This window comes from Chelmon rostratus, chromosome 5 (assembly GCF_017976325.1).
Source record: "Chelmon rostratus isolate fCheRos1 chromosome 5, fCheRos1.pri, whole genome shotgun sequence".
Classification (NCBI taxonomy): domain Eukaryota; kingdom Metazoa; phylum Chordata; class Actinopteri; order Chaetodontiformes; family Chaetodontidae; genus Chelmon; species Chelmon rostratus.
The window spans coordinates 8,361,358-8,380,906 of NC_055662.1; the positions used below are offsets into that span (position 1 = coordinate 8,361,358).

Here is a 19,549-nt window from a genome sequence, read left to right on the forward strand (position 1 = left end):
TACAGTTTGTCGTTAGTCTCATACGAGAAATAACATAAACAGGACTATAGTGGGCATTTATACCTGAAATAGCACTGTGTAAAGAAATTCAAGTGGCTATGTTGGTGGAGACTTTGCACTCGCATGTATTTGATTGCCCTATGCATTATGTTGCCTGCAGGATGACATGAGATAGTGTGGTAGCAAACGTTAAAATTTTGCTTTACAAGACAGTAATTATTTATTTTTATTTTTTTAGCCTAAGGCCTCTCTGTTGACACCCCGCTGTGCCAACTGCTGTCTCTCTGAAATGAAGTGGCTGCATTTATTCATGTCTGTCTGATCACAGTCTTAGCAGTAGACTATACAGAATATGACATATACCTTAACCTCCACTTACATAGCCCAGCCCCCCCACTGCTGTGTGTATGTCATTCCTGTTTTTGAACTTAAATGCAGTACACTTGTTCCTTGTGGACTCACTGTAAATGGCAAAGTCTAATTTGGATTCTGACTCCTAATGCTTTTTAATAATTCATCATATGTAGATGAACATAAACTGCCCAAACAAACTGATTTCCATTTAATTTCTTTCAAGGGTTACACAACATTGACAAAAGCGCATGGTACTCTTGTTTAAACACTGTACAACACACAGTATTGTATATGAATAATATATGAAAATGCTGAATATTAAAAATATATATATATCTGATGATAAACTCATAGTGTCCCTCTTAGATACAAAAACATACAACTTTAATGATCTCAGAGGAGAAACAGACACAAATGATCTGTACAGATCAAATATATGGTAAATGGGAACGCTGCATTGTTTTTATTTTCTGTATGATCTAATGTTGTAACGCAACGCCACACCCGACGCGCAACGTCACGCGCTGAACTCGACGTCACCCGGAAGAGAGGAGTGTCGGTGTGTGTGAGGATTGTTTACATTTCCTGCAGCCCGTCAAAATGAATCCCCCGATGATCAACTCGACCAACTCCGTTTCAACGACCAAAAGTAAGAATCCTTTAAGCAGCCGACGTATTTTGTTGGTGGTTTAACCAGCAGCACAGACTCAGGATGAGACAAACAGTCATATAGCTAGGTCAGCTAACTGTTAGCCGCTAACCTTAGCTGCATTTGTTACAGAGCAGAAATTGATGAATAGATTGGTTTCATTCAGTTATTAAACTGTTCAGCCATTCGTCGCTAATTGCCCTGCGTGTGCAATGACTTCCCGACTCTTTTGAATGGCGGACAGTGCTATCAGGCTAGCTTGCTGGCTAACCCTAAACTTTTCACCTGTTAGCTGACTGGTAACATCCAGTGTCAGCTAAGTCTGATTAGCAAGCGTGAGTGAAGTGAGGTTGTCATCTCTGCTCCAGATGGACATTACATGTCTAAACCAAAAATAGCAGTATCTCGGACTAAGTTATGCTATTGAAGCCTGTTGATAAGTTGGTTAGTAAGTTTAGATCCTTACTGCTGTAATACCTGCACAGCTTGTTATTCAGAGGCTACTTCTAAAATTAAGCTCCTAAGGATTTAGGAAGGTTTATATATCAGTCTTTAGATGTGCAGATTTTGCAGATTATTTCCATGTAGTTTGAAACATTTTGTTCATTTTCTTCCTTATGATCAGTGGGTGGGCATTACTTTTTAATTGTTGTTGTTTTCTGACCCTTGCACCTACGTGTAATGTGCAGTTAATTACGTTCCCTCTTCTATAGTTTTGTACAAAGAGAGATCCTTTGCGCAATCAAATCAGTGGTCAGTTCATGAACCATAACACTAATCCACCAGCATCAGCTGTGAAGTCGCTCGCTGTGTTTAGCTGTGTTTATGCCTATGCAGGAAAACGAGAAGCTGAGCGCTCAGTAAACTGGACAGTGGAGGAGACTCAGGTGCTGCTGTGCGCCTGGAGTGATGAGCGCGTCCAGAAGAGTCTTGCAGAAAACCTTCGCAACCGCCATGTCTTCAAGCACCTCTCGGCTCGCATGAGCGAAATGGGTTTCTCTCGAAGTCCACACCAGTGTCGTCTTCGGGTCAAAACTCTGAAGGCTAACTACGTGAGAGCCAAACTACAGAGGAGCGTCGACAGCTCGCAGCCTTGCACTTTTAAGTACTTTGCAGACATGGATGCTGTGTTGGGCCGGAGGTCAGCAGGAGGGGAGGGAGGGCCCTATTTTGTTTCTCCAGAAAGGATGGTGGAGCATCACCTTGACTCCACTGACAGGTCAGGAAGTGTCCCACCAGATTTACGTTCTAACTCAGAGATTAGTGGACACCATTTTGGTTCTCCGGGGACAACAGGAAGACAACGTCTGAGCTCTTTAGAGGAGAAAGGAGCCCGTCAGTCTTGGCAGCTGGACTCCCAAGTCAAGTTGGAGGACGGAGAAGATTCAACAGATGAGTTCGAGTTCAGCAATACAGGATTCCCACAGCATCTGAGAGACCGCACCCCTCAAGAAAGTGGTATGTACTGTGATTATATACACTTTTTTAGTTTCTTGTGGTATCATAATTTTGCTTTGTTGCCACTTCTGATGAATCACAAACATTCAGCATAGGATTTTAAATTTGCACATCAATAATTTTAAGCATTTTTAACCACTTGTGCAGTCTCTCAATTTTTTGTATATTTGGTGTCAGATAGGATAACAAAGTAGCTGTTTTTTTTACATGCCAATGATGACAAAGCTGACTGACAAATCGTTTCAGCTCCAAAGTTTGCTCTGTGAGTAATAATCTCTTACCTGTGCTTTTTTATACCCTGTGTCATAGGTACACTTGTGGAAAACAGCACAAGCACTCCTTCCCCACATGTAGTACCACCTCCACCTGCTCCTTCTCCTCCCCCTCTTACCCAATCCGCTACCTCTCCACTCCCTGCACCCCCAGATCCAAGCCGGCACCACCCCGAGTCCACCTGCCTGGAACCCGTCCTGAAGCACCTGTCGGACTGCTTCCAGCGGCTGGTGTCGGAGACCCGGGGCCTGCTGGTGCAGCTGGAGAGTCAGCGGCAGGAGCAGGCCCGCTGGCATCAGGAGCTCCTGGCCCAGTGGCTGCAGAGGGAGGAGCACCGGCAGAGGGAGATGGCTGAGAGAGAGGAGAGGAGGGAGAAGGCTCGCATGGAGCACGAGATCAGAGTCCTGGAGCTCCTCACCAGTCTAGCCAGAGAACACGGGTGTAAATGTAGAGGCAGCCAAACTGTAGCAGAGGCACCAAGTGGTACAAATCATACCATGAACAAAGGCAGGGATTAGAATGTATTCACACCAAGGCTTTTTTTGACCAGTGGTTAATCCAAAGTGTGGAATCATATTCAAGCTCAGGTGGAACCAAATGAGGGCACTGATAATGCAAACTGTCTCATGCAGGGCGACTTGGTTAAGGCCTCGGTGATATGGAGTAAAATTTGAATTGAATCAAATGCAGATAAAGACCCTCAAAATGAAAGAGTTTGTGAATATTGTATGATTGTTGACTGAGAGCCAGCAGTCAGTCACGCTCAGCTTTGAGGAGGAAATTACAGTGGAAGTGTACGTCTGTGAGGGGATTTGTTAAGTGTCAAGTACCTGTAACTGTACCAAATGTAATAGAACTGTTTCATGCACTTTTATACTATATATTAAAAATAGATATTTTCAACCCACTTTCTGTTTTCCACTGGAATCTGTTTGTCGGCCTTGTGCCACTGATAGAAAAGTCTTAATCTGCACTGATAATTGTATTGACTATTGAGACTATTGCTGAAGTCTCAATAATTCAAGTGACGCTGCTTATAAAGTCACTGCAACTGAGGAGTAGTGCAGGTGAACTGTATGGGACAGCTCGTATGAGGAAACAGATTTGATGATTCTTACTTTGACTTTTAATGTCATTTTAAAAAATAAGCTTATAATGGGACAAAATCAACATGTTTTGGCATTATTTGAATACATTGTCATTTTTTACAATAATATAAAATACCTCATACAGATACATACAGATGTATTTTGCAGTAATTCTACAATATGTTGAATGTGTGTGATGTAATACATAATGCATGAACAAACATCTGTGCCATTAGCTCCACATATTAGGCAAATGCGTTCCAGTTACATAAAGAAGTAATACTAACACATGAAATGTGATCTTAGCACAAACAGTTGATCTGTCACAGTTGTGGCATCACATTTGCTGTAAATATCTGGACTGTGAGGCGTATTTATGGATTTGTCGTCAGTGCAGATGTGATTAGAAGTGTAATCTGCCCTTTAACCAGAAACTCACAAGTTTAGTTCCCTCAGTGTAACAAAGGTGTTTATCATCGCTCAGGAAGTTTGTCCAAGTGTTAATGTGCAAGGCGCTGTGACCCGGCTGCTGCAGAGGCTGCACAAGTGGGACACAACAACTTACTGTAAATTCCTGACGCCTGTCTTCACTGCACTGTGTTGAAGCTATATGGGGAATGTAGCACAAACATAAAGGTAGTGTTTATTTATTTCCCCGCAGGAACATTTGAAATCCAGGACATCTGCCTGCAAGTCTTGCTTGCATAACAGACCTTTAGCACAATTCTGATGCAGTCAGCCTCTTTCTCCATCAGAGTAAACATCAGATGACTACAGTCACACAGCATGTTAATGAAGCCGTGGACACGGTGGAGCTTCTTACACTACCATATATTTTAGCTGTTAAAGCTCTAACCCTTTTATCAAATTAGCTACACAACAATATCTCTTTTTTCTCTTCCTGCACACTAACACAGATCTTATTTATTAAACCTCCAGGCTGTAGCTGCCCCATGCTGATTGTTACCTGAATAGACAAATCTTTCACTCGGCCATTCAACGCTGGCTGCCCTGAAGGGACAGGTTGTGAATGAGCTGAACTGGAAAAGCCCCACCTCCTTCACCTTAAGAAATGCTGAAACCAGACTGTAATCAACACTGGACAGGCTGGTACTCCCATATAGACGTGTTTGAAACCAGACACAGGAATACTTGAAAGATACGACTGGTGATACGCTGATTTTTTTCTAATCATCAACAAATGCCACGAAAAGACCAAAACCAACACTGAATTGATCCCACGAACAAGTATCATCTGTCCAACCCAAGCCTGATAAATCTTATTCCTCTGCGCCACAGAGTGCCATTGTTGTCCAAGAACAATTAAAATCACAGCAGTGAGCCACACCTTTGCAATGTTCCTTCATTACAATGAACGCACACCAAAATGAGCACCAAATGTGTATTAATCCGCCACTGAAAATAGTCTGCGGTGAATGTAATATGTCCCTGCTTTGCTAAAAACTACAGTAACCAGCTCTTATGAAATTGCTGAGCCCTGACTATAAGTGAAACTACATATTTGTCAGCTGTTTTCGCCTTCAGAGTGAACACATGCAGGGGGGGTAAGGAAGTCAAAGTATTGAGAGAGCGGCTAACACATTGTTGGTTTTGGACTTGTCATTAGTTGACAATAAGACACCTTATTGGCCTTTTCTTGCTCTTTTTCTCTTCATGTGTTTGCCTTTCATGCTAGTACTTTGTGAACTGGAACCTTCTCTGTAACATTCAGTGTCGGTCATTGTTTGGAAAACTGATCCAAAAGTGAGGGCAACCACATCCTCCGGGAAGATGAAGACACAAATTGGAAAAAACTACGATGTTTGTTTCAAGGCCTTGCGACCCATTTACAAATGAAATTGTACTGTGTCTTGGTCAACTATAATTATAAAGTTGAACTTTTGTCATTACATTTGTTGCAGCGTATTAGAAACATAGTTGAATTCCCCCAAATTTCCCCTTGAAATGAAAACCTGGCTCGGACCTGACCACCGTGTGTATTGTTTGACGACATACACTGCGTTTGTGTCCCATCATGTCCTACATAATGACTGCAATCCTGATCTTTGTGGTCAAACTCTGTGCAGTCACTTAAGCGAGAGAAAAGCTGGATTAGTGCATATACGTAAATCTGCGTTAATACCAGATTACGTAATACCTCTGGATGTTGATGAGATTTGGGGTGATTTGCTGTTATTTTACCGTGGCTTATTACTCTGCTTGGAAATGTGGAGAAAGTCAGCCAAGCACAAAGGATTCCACGGCTGAGCAAACATCCAGTATGTCTTCTTTGTGTAAGTCACATTTCTTTGCTGTTTAGAGTAAGTGAGCTATGATGAAGTTTGTCTTAGAGAAGAAGAAAACATCCGATGGTCTTGTTCTGTTTTCTCTTGTTAAAAGATAAGCAGAACAGTTGTTGTCAATAAATTAAAAATAGGCTTTTGTGTTACAAATTGCTATTTTCTGCAGATACAAAACAACAAAAGAACAATTTCTATTTTTTTTGGGTTTTGTAACCCCAATTTCTCTTCTTTCCTGGGTGTCTTTGTAGGCGAGAATTCATTCTTCATTGACCTGCATTTAGAAAGTTAAATAAATAAAAAGAACTAAACTAATAATGCACACACACCAAACACCATGGCCCTCTGTAAATCTGCCGGTAGAACACGGCAACACTGCCAAGATAACGGTTTGCCTGAGAACAGTGCATCAAATGATTTAACACAGTTGACATTTAAATTTGATTGTGGTTTGCATGTTTATATCATTTAATCTGTGCACATTTTTGTTAAAAACCCTAATAATTCAGCCCCATTCTGAAGTTTGAAATAATGTGAGCATAATAATGTTCAGCTTTCATTTTATACCACAGCTTTTTCACTGATGTCAATTACACAGTTCTCATTTGTGAAGCTTCGATTTCCATGACCCGAGCTGAGACTGAGGCGTGCAGACATACAAAGGAGAGAAAGAGTGGGGGGAGGGATGGAGATGAAGAGAGGAGAAAGGAGGGGTGAAATGGGAAGGGGGTAAGATGGGGAGGTGGAGAGAGAAAAAGGTAGAATAAATTGAAAATGTTGATGGGTGAATGTCAGATTGCAGCCAGTTTTCCTCTAGTTGGCTGGTCACTGTTATAACAGACAACACTAATATATACTAAATATCTCTTTGGCCCAAACTGAATCAGTTGTTGGATTGACATGGAAGTTGGAACAGATGTTCATGGTTCCCATTGGATGAACCCTGCTGACTTTGGTGACCACCTGATTTTTCCTCTAGTGATATCCTGTGGTTGACTTTTGTATTTTTGAGGGACAAGACTCAGTACAGACATTCACGCCCCCCCTCAGGATGAATTAGAATAACTTTGGCGACCCCTGACTTTCCATGCAGCGCCATCATCAGGTCAAAATTTCACTCTGTCCAGTTTACGAGCAACCTGCCAAACGAATGCCATTCCCATCAGCCTCTGCCATACCTGCTGCGTTTTTAGTCCCAATTAGCAAGTGTTAGCATGTTAACATGCTAACCTAAAATGATGAACATGGTAAACATGCTGTTGTGCGCATGCTGACGTTAGCACTTAGCGCCGCTGTGCCTATAAGCACAACCTGAGAGAGTTGCTAGCGTGGCTGTAGTCTTGTCTTTAATGCAAGACATTTTTGTTTGTTTCATTATAAATAAACTCAATGTGCTTCACAGTAAATTACATACAAAAACATGAGGTAAAAGTCAAGAAAATTAAAACATAACTAAAAGTGAAAGAATATAAGAGAAAAAACACGTTTGAAGAAGCCCATACAACACACACATACAGTACATACAGAAACTAATCTTAGAAAAGTTGTCAGTGTGCTTTCCATGCTCTGTTTTTAATCTTCCTTTTAAGCGTTGATGCTCTGGCAACACTCCATCTGGTTTTCCTAAATACAGCACACTGGACGGAGAAATGAAACCTGTAAGAGGAAGGATGAGAAAGCAGCCGATGGAAAACACGTCGGAGTGGTGAGAAAGCGAGAGCATGGATGAGAAAGAGAAATGAAATTGAAGAGAGGAGAAGAGGGGGTGTGGAGGGGCTCAACTCTGCCCTCTGATTGGCTGACGCCTCGCCCTCGCTACAGTGTCTCGAGCCTGCTCGCGGCTCCGGAGCTCACACGCTCGAGGAAGCTGCGGCGGAGCGACACGGCCGGAGCTGTCAGTCATTCATGCGGATTCACCGTCAGTGAACAGACCTGCCGCTGCTGCTGCTGCTCTGAAACCCACAATACACGCTTTACTTTCGGCCATTTCCAGCTGAATAATGCTGCAGTGAGCGGCCGGAGCAGGGAGCGACTGCCGGCTTTCACCGCCTCGCTTTATTCATATGTAACAGCTGAGAGTCTCGGCTGCTCAAAGGGTGTTTCGCGCATTTCGGGAAAGGATACGAGAAGAGTTTGCACCTGGATTACTTCTTATTGAGGTGAGCTGTGCGGATGAGTTGTGGGGATAGATGTTGTTGTTGCGTTTTTATTGAATGTTACGCCTTCTGTGCCCCTCGGTCACCCAGTGTTTGTCCACAATGCGCGCAGGTGGCGGAAAGAGCGCACTTTTATTTCCAGCCAAACAGGATCGGCAGCGTTTGTAAATGACCTGACCTCTGTCTGAATGCTCTGTGACTCTTTTCCTGACTTGACCGCAGATATTAAGATTTCAGCTTGAGTTTCTGGTGTTTAAATTGGACCTTTGTTGCTGTATGAGCGCTGGCAGCGCGTCTCTTTAACCTCCAGAGTCAAAACAAACAAGGGTAATGATGCCCAGATTGGCTGGCTGTGCTGAGAGGCTGTGTCTATCCTGTCTTTTCCCCCCTCAGTGACCCCTAAAATGAACCCCAATAATAGGATTTTTGAAATCAGTGTCAATGGCGGGCTATTTTTAACCCCCACTACCTTCTGGCTAAGAGGATTCCCCCTCTCCTCCCCTGCAAGACAGAGAGGGATCAGTGAAGTTAATCCCACATCTCTCCTGAATAACTCTGCTCTGTTCTCCTTGGCTCTCCGTGCCACTGCTCTGTATTACAGGCATGCATCGGGCTTTCCTTAATGTGCTGACAAGTTAAATCCGTTTATTGGTGATTTGGCACGACTCCGGGCCGCTGACAATGTGAGGGTGTCTCCTGTGGAAGCACTCGAATGAGTTATTGTTGCTGTGGATTACATGATTGCTACTGTACCTCTGGTGTTGTGTAGTAGTGGTTGTGGCGGTCTTTGTTTGTAGAAAAGGAGACAAAGTGGGAAGCTTCCTGTCATGAAATATGGGTCTTTGTAGAGCCTGATGTTCGATGCAAGCGGTGATGCAGTGTGCTGCTGCTTAGTGTTTATATCTATCGCTCAAGCCTGGGCCAGAGCTGATTCATTGATCTGCAAGTCAAAAAGATCAAAGCATTAAAACTGGGCTAAAATTGACCACAAGGTCTTTTAAGAGGCCAATTTGGTGAATTCCATCATGAGCTGCATGAGTTTCCACCCTGCGGAGCCCTTTCTCAGCAAAGTTTGGTTGAAAATTGAATATTTCTGTCATCTAGGTTACGTGTTACTGTTGTTTCTATGGCATTTAAATGACTGTGAGGCAGGTGCTGACCACAAGTTGATATACAGTCTTTAGAAATGTGGTGAATCAATGGATATATAACACAGATGCCCCAAAAATGTCAACATTGATGCCCAGACGTCTTCTGACCTGCAAATTGTAAAAATCAGTGTTTCTCGAGAAATCTTTGAGGTCAGGACTTTCCCAGTCCAGACACATCTTGAATGAACCCTCAGTACACAAGCTGAAATTTGTCTGTTTGACGTTTCCAGTAAATCCCAACCTCAACTTCTCTGCCTGCGGTTGTTAAAGATTCAGGGGAGGCATCAGAAGTAGATGCCACAGAGGTGTTGCCTCTGCTGCAGCGTCCCTCTGTGCAGGATGTTTTAGAGTCTGCAGGGGGGATCCTGTCGAGGACTGATGATGCCAGGTGACAGAATCTTATATGAAAGCTGCGATTTTTACCACTCAGTGCAACAGCTGCAAACATTACCACTCGCATGAACACTGTTGGTAGGACAACACTCATCACTGGTGTGAATGCAGTCGGGAAAGTGTGGATGAGCTGCACGTTACTGCATTTTATATACTAACCTCCTGCTGCTGGAAGGTGCATTGCACTGAGGAACAGGCTTCTGTTTTGAGCCATTATAAGATGTGATGGAAAGTGTCCAAATAGCATTTGTCCTTTCAGTTCAGTCTGCAGCATTTTCTGGAAGGTTTTGTAATCTAGGTGCTAAAGCAGTGATGAAAAATAGTCTTTAGTTGCCACTGTTGCATGTGTGAATACCAACTGGGCTAGTAGGTGGGTAGATTGCATTGCACCACGCTGGCAGATAGAGGAACTGATGAATCAACTCAGTAGTTAAAAACTGATCAGAGTTGTTAACCCCACCACATCTGCTTCTCTCCTTTATTCCCCACTAAGCGTCTCTAAATTTCATCTCTAACGTTCACTCCAATCCCACCTTTTGATTGCTGCCCTCTCAGGCAGGTGTAATGTTACTCAGTACTTCTGACCACACACCAGCTTCAAACAACCTTACCAACCAGCCGTCTTTATTTAGACTACTTCCACTACTCCACTGTGGCCTCTTCGCTCTCTCTCATCCACTCGGCTATCTCTCACCCTCATTTCCTCAAGCCATGGATGAGTGGGATTCCTCATGCCTTTCAGTGTTTACGCAGTGTGTGTGTGTGTTGGAGGGGGGGGTGTTGATTTACTGCTGGTCTCTCAAAGTGTCTCACAGCATTCCCCCACTGCTACAGCCTCCTTCAGCCCCAATAAAGCGAAAACAAAACACTGTTCTACTTTGTCTCTTCAGCTTTCATTTCTGTGGACGCCACTTCTCAAGCATATTGCTGTTTAGGCTGCAGAGGATGTTTTATTACGTCACAAATCTCAGAGCTTTACTGCTTTGACCTGCGTGCTCCTCGCCGGTTGCAGGAAGATCTTAGAAATGTCTCAGGAATGGCATCGGAGAACAGTAAACGCTGCGTGTGTGTGTCTCGTGGACCATGGGAATGGTTTTCTGTCTGTTCAGGCTTTTTTTTTACTGCCTCTGAACTGCTGATGGGCGCTCATCATGAGCGGTCGTTAAGAGTGCGGGCAGGGCGGGAAGGCCTCCGCCGGCTCTTTGATAGCTTGTATTTTGAGCAAGTGAGAGACCGGGCTCCATCATTCTCCTCCCCGGGGGAGCAGCCACACCCATGCGTTTGGAGACAGAATTACCTGCGAGCACTGATGGCTCTGCAGCCTGAAGGTAATTTCACGTAAACGGCAGGGTTTACTCCTAATGTGACATTTGCCCGAGGAGGTTTGGTGCTTTTTAAGCTGCTGCCCTTCTATTTCAAAATTTCCCCACAGGGCGAAAAAGGGAAATATTTTGACATTTCTATAACCTTTCAGCAAATCATGGCCTGAAACTAAAAATTCCCCTTCTCCCTTCCCATAAATCAACCCTTTACCTCCAAATGCTACAGCACATGATCAGCCTAACAGTAATGCCCGTAAAAACTAGGAAGGAGGTGAGAACAGCCCCTGCAGACCACCACAGGACACCACTGAGTCAGCCCTTGAGCCAGGCAGTCTTCTGGGAGAGTCACTGCCATGAGATAATCAGCAGTTTGGTCTTTAGTCAGTGAAAAAGTGGCAACAGTTTCTGCGTGACTATAAAAAACAGGTCTGAGATTGAACGTTTAAAGAGGATCTTTGTTTGAAGATGGTGACTAAGAACGGTCTGAGTTTTCTAATCACTTCAAATTGCTTTTGATATTGTTAAAATTGATGTCCTTAGTTCCTAGAGATGTGCTGAAGTTTTTGCCCAAAAGCAACAATTTACAGCTTGATGCTTTTAAGCTGAGTACAATAAGATCTTTTAACTCACGAATGAGCAGAAACAGACCGAAATTTGAATGTCCTCTGTTTTTAAATCCAATTTAAGTCCAAACCAGACTTGTTTTTACACATTGAGGCAGATGGCTACACACACACACACACACACACACATACACAAGCCCGGCAAGGCTATAATTAAAACCATCCATCCAACCTAAACAAACCCCCCTGAAGTGGGGAGGCGAGCTGTGGCATTTTGTTTGTTTACCTTCAGCTGCCACCCAGCCAGCAGCCACGCTAAACCAACAGCGGCGTGCTAAGAGTTTGCTTTTGTCAGGCCCGGGGACTTGACGTGTCCCCCTCGACCCCCAAGCCCACAACTACTACTACTACCACACAGACACCTGGAAACCAAATGTAAATCAGCGCGTGTCAGTTGTCGCTGCTTGTAAGCATCCTGCGCTTTGTTTCTAGGATTGTGGTGAAGGCTGCAGCTGGCATGTGTGGAGCAGAGCAGATGAGAATAGATACTCTTGGCTTCAGTGCACTGGTGGTGATGGTGGTGGTGGTGATGGTGGTGGTATCCTCTAGCTGCACAAAACCAAACTAATTAGCATTTTTTTGGCCAGAGAACAAGGTCTCTGTTAAAGGCCAAAGTGTCAAGCAAGAGCATCAACAAAACATTAAGTCATTAAGTACAAATGTGTGTTAAGACGATCTTGGAAACTGTTTGTACTGACCTGCATGTGTGACCTGATATAAGGGACAGAGAGATTAGAGGACAAAGTGCAGCATCTGATCTCATGTCGTCTTCTAAAACCTCGAGCAAGTCCAGTTGCCTTTTGCAAGTCCTTAAAAGCACCACGACCTGAACGAATGAGAATCTCCACAGACATCTGATCTCATGGTGTCTTCTATCTAAGGTTTTTTTTTTTGTATTGGAGACTCATCTTTTATCTTCAGAGAAGCTCACATGCCCCTGGCAGCATGAGATTAATCCAGACTGTTCACCTTTACAGAAACACCAGAGGGTAGAGTGACAACTTGTTGCAGTGTTAGATCTTATAAACCCAGTTCTTTCACCTCATGCTTTGTGATCTGAGCTGCATGTGATGATGTGTCCGTGTGGATTTCAGCAGTCTAGTAGGTGAAGGTTGGACACGAAAGATCTGCATTAGCATCAAAAAGGTCCCAGGCCAACTAAACAGACTGATATAACTGGTGCCAGAAATGAAATGTTGAACTTTGCATCCCACTAGGGGAGCAAACAGGCACCAATACAAACTCCAGCACCTCAGCTCAGGTCTTCAGCCAATAAAGATTCCCTTTTTGATACCGGTGCTCTCCTTTCTGTATTTAAAACAGGTAAAGCTTATGTCAGGTAGTGTGAGGCCAGATATTGTTGTGAGCAGCCTGCAATGACTTAATGAATAAACATGACACAATCATGCCAAAGTACATTTTATAACAGCACTGACAAAGTAGTTATATTTGGATAAGCTGGAACCGACAAATGTTTGCTTCATTAAGTAAATCAAAGATATGTTAGGACAATTGCTAAAACAATGAAAAGTTCAAATTGTTGATTGATTTTATGTTGATCGACTAATTGTTTGAGCTCCACATCCAACTAAAACAAGCTCCCCCTTCGCTGCGAGAAAAGCAAGCGTGGGACCAGGGAGGTGGTGGTTTAGATCCCAGCTGGGAACAGTGAATGGGCCATGTTCTCAGTCCTCGATCACCTGCTGCTGTTGATGCGCTCTCCGTCTTAACCCCAGTGGTGTTTTTAGAGCTGCTTTGTGGACACTAGATGTCTGTGGTTGCACTTGTATGTAAGAGACTGTAACTAAATGAGTCAGTGCTGCACAGAAAAGAGCACTCAAGTTCAGCAGAAACCCTCAGTGGAGTAAACAAATATTGCAAAACAGTTGACTGTTATCAGGATATCCCTCCTCTCTCCCCGTCTCTCCCTCTCTGTGGGGAAGCCACATGGTGCAGCAGATGCTCGGGCCGCTGTGCTCTGACTCCTCACACTCGCCTTTCTCATGGAAATGGCCACGGCTGTCTGGCTGAATAATAGCAATGGTCTGTGTGTGCACGCGTGCATTATGGAGCGGCAGGCGTGTGAGAGTGGAAGGGTAGATGCATGGGTAGCCTTGTGTGGGCTTTAAGCGAACTTATGAGTAAACGGGGTTTGTTTCGGCATCTAAGTCAAACTCCATGTTCCTGCAAAAGGCTCTTAGACCATGAAATGCTATTAAATAATATCTGTTAAATTCTCTCTGGTCTGATCAGCAGATGTTTATCCTCACGATTTTCTTTTTGTTCTTATGTAAGCCTCCTCTACAAACCAAAATTACATCACAGGACAATGAAACCTTAAATTTATTTGAACTCCGTGTGCCAGTGTGTGGGCAGGTGCAGTTTATACCTCCTGGCATCCCCCGTATCCGCCCCTGGCAGCATTTCAGTGCATCGGCTTTAAAGGCTTCCTGGCTCGGCAGGCAGCCACGGGGCAGCATATTGTCAAGGAGGGTGGGGGTGTGGAGGGTTGTGACGGTGTGTGGGGGCGGGGTTGTTGCACCCTGCGCCAAACCCCCAGTGTGAAAAGGCCCTTTGTGCTTCTCGAACCATAAGTCTGCCTGGCATGGGATTGAGCCAGAGTGCCAGGTTCAGAGGTCAGGAGGCTGGCAGAGGAACGTGTGTGAGAGCTTGGTGTTCTATCTCTGTGAGGACCAGTCAGAGCGTCAGACCTGAGAGCGGGATGCTGTGATGGTCTTCATTTCAAAAGCAGCCATATAAGTTTGCAGCCCAAACAACACGACAATGTTTTAATTCAAATAGGAAATTATCTGATCAAAGAAAAAGTACATCTGACCAGGCGCTGAATGCTTGTCAGTTCTCCTATATTTTATAAAATATTTTTCAGTGTGTAAAAAGTGACTTTGACACCCAGCATTACCGAACGCTCATTTTCTTTTGTGTCATGCTGTCACCCCTGCATAGCTCCGAGTTACCGTATCTGTTTGATTTCCCGACAAAGCTGTGATTGTTTGGTACAAATTGATCAACGGGAAGCGGATTGTGCTGCAGGAGTCGTTTGACGTGCTTCCAAGGCAATGTTTTGATCAGTGTTAACATGCCGCTGCCACACACGTTCCCCCACTTGTCATATTCTACCCAGCATCACGATTCCTCTGCGTGTTTCGCACACAGTGGCTTTGCATCACGCACAAACACATGGCAGCGGTGGACGTAAACAGGCAACGTGATGGAGCAGAGTCCTGCGGGGCTCTCTCATAAGCTCTTACACGTTTTCTGGTGTAATTTGTTCTTGGTATCTGCATGTTTAAACACAGAACTCTCTTTGTAAGATTTATAAAACACCAACTCTTTGTGAGTCAGGAGTGTTTTTGAATGAATGAATTGTCCGACTGAAGATTTATAGGAAAGTACCAAATGTGAAATCTGTAACCTTCATCTGTTTTGTTTTCTAAGAATTTGGTTATTTTCAACAGTTGCGCTCTATGAGATGAGTCACACTATTAGGCTGTGACAACTTGACCATGGCTCTGTAGAGCAAAGCACTAATGCTGCCAGGGTTAAGGGTTCAATTCCCTGTGAAGCTCAGTGGGGTCAAAACTGAGCAGTCTATGCGAGTGTTTTTCATTGTAAGGCAGATGACTCATGAGCCTCCTCCTTTCTCTCTTTTTGTGTCTCAACCACAGTTTGCTTTTCAACTTTTTCAGTCAGCCATTCGTACATTAGAAAAAAAAAACCTAAACCCGAACCCAGAAAGCTTAAAATGGACAGCAGAGGAGGAAGGGTGTTGACCGCGTCCAAACCGTTTCCCAAACAAAACCTTCGCCGTCTGTGTTTGTGTCTCGGAGCTATTTTGGATTTTGTTTGGCCATCCTGCATCAGCGTCTGCGGCGAAATATCTATCGGATAAGAAGTTCTGACTGACTGTTCCTGTGTTTGTCCTCTCTGTCTCTGCAGGACAACATGCCTCAGACACCGCCGTTCACGGGGCAGCTGAACACCGGCAGCTACAACAAGAACCTGTACCAGACCAAGGAGGAGGGCTACCCCGGCCTCTTTTATCATGACAACAACCTGGTGTCCGGGTCCCTGGAGGCCCTCATTCACCACTTGGTCCCAACTGTAGACTATTACCCAGACGTGAGTGTCGGTTCTTTTGCGTGTTACTTTTTTTTTATTATCCCGGGTGGTATTTTCCCTTCTCCTTTGCAGTTTCATCAAAGGAAGGAGGTAAAGCCTTCTTTCTTTTCTGTCTGAGAAGCTCTGGTGCCTTGAGACCCTGTTAAGTGCCAAAGTCACTTTCATTTTCTGTTTCTCTCTTTGTCTTTCTGTCTTTCTTGCATCTCCTTTTCTTTCTGTGCACCAGAGATTAAAACTTTCAGCCAACTTGCTTTTTATATATATTCTTGTTTAGATATCATTCCCCCGAGCAGGTTTTTATCCCTTGTGATTGATTATAAAGCCCATTCTCAAATTTAAATAGTCAATTTGTCTTCATGATTAGCTTTTGGTAGTAAACATATTTGCTTGCCTCTCCACAGAGGACGTACATCTTCACCTTCCTCCTCAGCTCCCGCCTCTTCATCCACCCCTACGAACTCATGTCGAAGGTGTGTCACCTGTGTATGGAGCAACAGCGACTCGGCGATCCCCAAGCTGACAAAGTATGTGTTGCATCTCGGATTTATCAAAATTCTCTTTCCAAGTTTCAGGGATCAGTGGAATAATGTGGGCTCTTAGCTGTGATTCCACTACAAAATCAGGACATTTACGCATCCTAGTTGTGGTTGTCAATGCTGCTTACTCGGTACTTATGTGTTCATCCTGCATTTTCAGATGAGAGTCAGGAAGATTGCTCCCAAGATCCTCCAGCTGCTCACAGAGTGGACGGAGACCTTCCCGTACGACTTCAGGGATGAGAGGATGATGCGGAGCCTGAAGGAGCTGACCCACCGGCTGGCCAGTGGAGACGAGGTCAGTCCTTGGTGATCTGCCACTCATCATACGCGCGCAACAAAAAAAAAGCTTGTCATACTAAATGAGTTCAGTGACAAAGGCTGGCCTGCTGATTAGATAATGTGTTTAGTTCAGGTGTTATCACAAGCAGCGGAGGCCTGTTTTGTAGACCGCACATGCAGCAGAGCTACGGGCACAGGCAGATTTTTGCTGATAGCAGTGGAGGGAGGTGGCAACAAAGCAGGTTTTGAGGCTGGCTGGGTTGAGAGAAAAGCCCCATTGTTCATGGGCTAGGTGGCTTTTTTGTCGCCTCTGCGGCGCTCCTTCCTAGGCAGCATATGAATTGTTCTATTGCTGCAGAGCTGAATGTCACTGGCTTAGCGCGTCGGTAGCCTCCACAGCGCTGTTTAGATGAAAGTTTTTTTAGCGGGGTAGAACTGCTTTTGTCCTTTGCCCTCTGTTATCTTTGTCGCACACGCGGACCCTCCAGTGGGGGACATTTAGGTATAGAAATGCTGTTTTGACAAGCGTTAGCATTTCCTCTCGTGGAAACAGCAGAAGTTAATGGAACAGTAAAATGGTGACTTTTCAGATCATTTGTTTCGTGGCTGAGAGTCGGATTATGGACATCACTCTCGTGCATCTGGAGCTGGTAGCCTCGGCATAACGGCTGGAAGCTGGGGGAGACGGCTCAAGTTTGAGAATCCTGCTACTGGCGCCCCTAAAGCTTACTGATGAACACGTATCCTGTCTGTTTAATCTGTGCAAACACAGAAAATTATATTTTGGGGTTTTAGAAGGAGTTGCATGCAGTAATTGTTTCTTGGCGAGCAGCAGGCTAACTGTTTATCCCTGTTTCTAGTCTCCATGCTCAGCTAAGTTAATCACCTCTTGGCTTTAGCTCTGCACTTAACACACGTGAGCGGAATCAATCCTCTCATCTAACCCTCTGCACCAAAGTGAATACGCGTAGTTTTCCTAAATGTCAATTTCTTTAAATTGATGTTCTCTGCACTGTTTTTGTGGAGCGTGACAGTTTTCCTGTCCTGTTTTTTGTCTTAAAAAGGGGGTTCAGTCTCAAAGAACACTAGCATGTTGAAATAAGAAAGCAGAGACGCCAAACTGCCATCTGTGGAGTTGTTTCTCAATGCAGTGGTTTTTGGGGAGTGTTCCCAGTTTTCATCTTTTCCTGCTCCAGTTGGGTTGGAATGGCTACATATCACATGTTCGTTTCCCTCCCTGTCAACAGCGGTAATGTTCCCACTTCAGTTTTCTTCGGTCTGGACAAATAATTGAGTTTGTCATCATGAATCACGGCCCTTTCTGTGCATGTTCTGATGGGCTCACATGTGTTTGGGTGTGCTGTGGTTGGCAGTTAGTGTGTGTGTGTGTGTTTTGGGGGCTGGATGTTAACAGTGAGGTGGCAGGGGCTTGTTAGGACCAGACAGTCCTGATCTGTCCTGGTGGAAAACCTCCCCCCTTCACTATTGAAGACAAGGAAACACAACCCACCCACCCCCAGTGCTTTTAATGCCAGTTTCGCATGACTCATCAATAGTACAAGCAAAAGTATTGATCCTGATTTAATCTAGAGATCAATACGTTTCTCACATGACACATTTCCAGCTCCCAATATCTGCTCCCCAGTTCAATCCCTGGATATAAAACACATCTCAACTGTTCAGCAGTAATAGACACTCTTTCAGTCTGTTGATAGTCACACAAACATCTTTTGATTTCACAGTAGATTGGCTGCAGTTGGCACTAGCACGACCCCTCCGAAGATGTTTGGATGGTTGAAATCAATTCTGGCCTCGAGGCAACAAAAAGCTGTTTAGCCCAAGATTCCCTGGTACTTTCCCTCAAGGTGATGTCACGCTCACTACGTTTAACAAAACAAGACAACACGTGCCTATTTTTCTTAAGTGTAGCCGAATAATTGAAAGCCACAGGCGTCCGTATGTAATAAATACTTACCTTCATTTTTTTTACAACCTGTTTATAGGAAATTGTTCTGAGTTTCTCCTCCAGTTGGGAGGTGAAATTGAAGTGAAAGCAAGAGTTTCTCATAATCTCTCATTACACAAACCTGTGGTAGCCATGGCGGGTGTAAGTTGAACCAGTTCAGGCAAATTGTGCAATGATTTTAACATTTGCTTTCAATTTCTCTTCTAAATACTGTAAGTCTTTTAAAAAAAATAAAGCACGTCCAATCGTGTGTGACTGCTTGAGTCTGAACTTGTTGGAGTCTGCTGTTGGACTCTTAGTCTGGTAATGTCACAACATCCTCTGACTGCAATACGATACGTTATGAGTTAGTAACGGAATGATAGAATGATGGCTTCTCAAAAATACCACAAGTTTTTTACCACAAATTGCGCAGTCCTTAATAATTCGTGGGAACCTAACTGAACAAGCTGCTGCCTTGATTGACCCTGTATTTACAGATTTAGACATGCATTAACAGTGAATACACGAAGGCTGTGAACCCTGGATGAACGTACTGTGTTGACAAAGCAACCTTTAACAATACCCTGCAGATGTGCTGCGGTATCATGTAAGCCACGGGCATGTGTTGTCGTGATTAGCACAGCGTGACCAAGAATGGTTTGTCAAATGAATGCTTCTCGGGGAAGCTTTGGTGCCTCGCGTTTACAAATTGCCACAAGCCAATGTTGAGGAAGTGAGGCTGTGATATCGTTTATTTCTATCTCTATAGATGATAACCCGTGATAATAAAATGATTCCTCGCTTCCGCGGGTAGCGCAAACGCTACAGGACATCTCTTAGAAGAAGTCCAGCTGTTCAAGGGAGCAGGCCGATGAC

The 19,549-nt window shown here is 44.2% G+C and overlaps 2 protein-coding genes across 3 annotated transcripts in view; both read left to right on the forward strand.

Moving 5' to 3' along the window:
* The first annotated feature begins 906 nt into the window (after positions 1–906).
* Positions 907–3,634, forward strand: LOC121606671 (translation initiation factor IF-2-like). 2 transcript variants are annotated; one of them, XM_041937142.1, is made up of 3 exons: positions 907–1,003; positions 1,841–2,461; positions 2,771–3,634. In XM_041937142.1, exons 1-3 carry the CDS (start codon positions 955–957, stop codon positions 3,250–3,252), a joined length of 1,152 nt encoding a protein of 383 aa, XP_041793076.1. In that variant the 5' UTR covers positions 907–954; the 3' UTR covers positions 3,253–3,634. The 2 variants fall into 2 exon arrangements, with proteins under 2 accessions (XP_041793076.1, XP_041793075.1); XM_041937141.1 differs by having other exon boundaries at positions 913–2,461.
* Positions 3,635–7,988: 4,354 nt separating this feature from the next.
* The window catches only part of rasgef1ba (RasGEF domain family, member 1Ba), a 32,039-nt gene continuing 20,478 nt past the window's right edge, over positions 7,989–19,549 (forward strand). The window contains exons 1-4 of the mRNA XM_041937140.1: positions 7,989–8,281; positions 15,725–15,907; positions 16,309–16,431; positions 16,604–16,741. Coding sequence (XP_041793074.1) covers positions 15,731–15,907; positions 16,309–16,431; positions 16,604–16,741 — 438 coding nt within the window. The 5' untranslated portion in view covers positions 7,989–8,281; positions 15,725–15,730. The remainder of the gene's footprint in view (positions 8,282–15,724; positions 15,908–16,308; positions 16,432–16,603; positions 16,742–19,549) is intronic.

Coding starts and splice junctions, on each gene's coding strand:
- LOC121606671 (XM_041937141.1), top strand. CDS start 1,765: ATGAACCATAACACTAATCCACCAGCATCAGCTGTGAAGTCGCTCGCT. Junction 2,462..2,770: donor CCGCACCCCTCAAGAAAGTG/GTATGTACTGTG, acceptor CCTGTGTCATAG/GTACACTTGTGGAAAACAGC.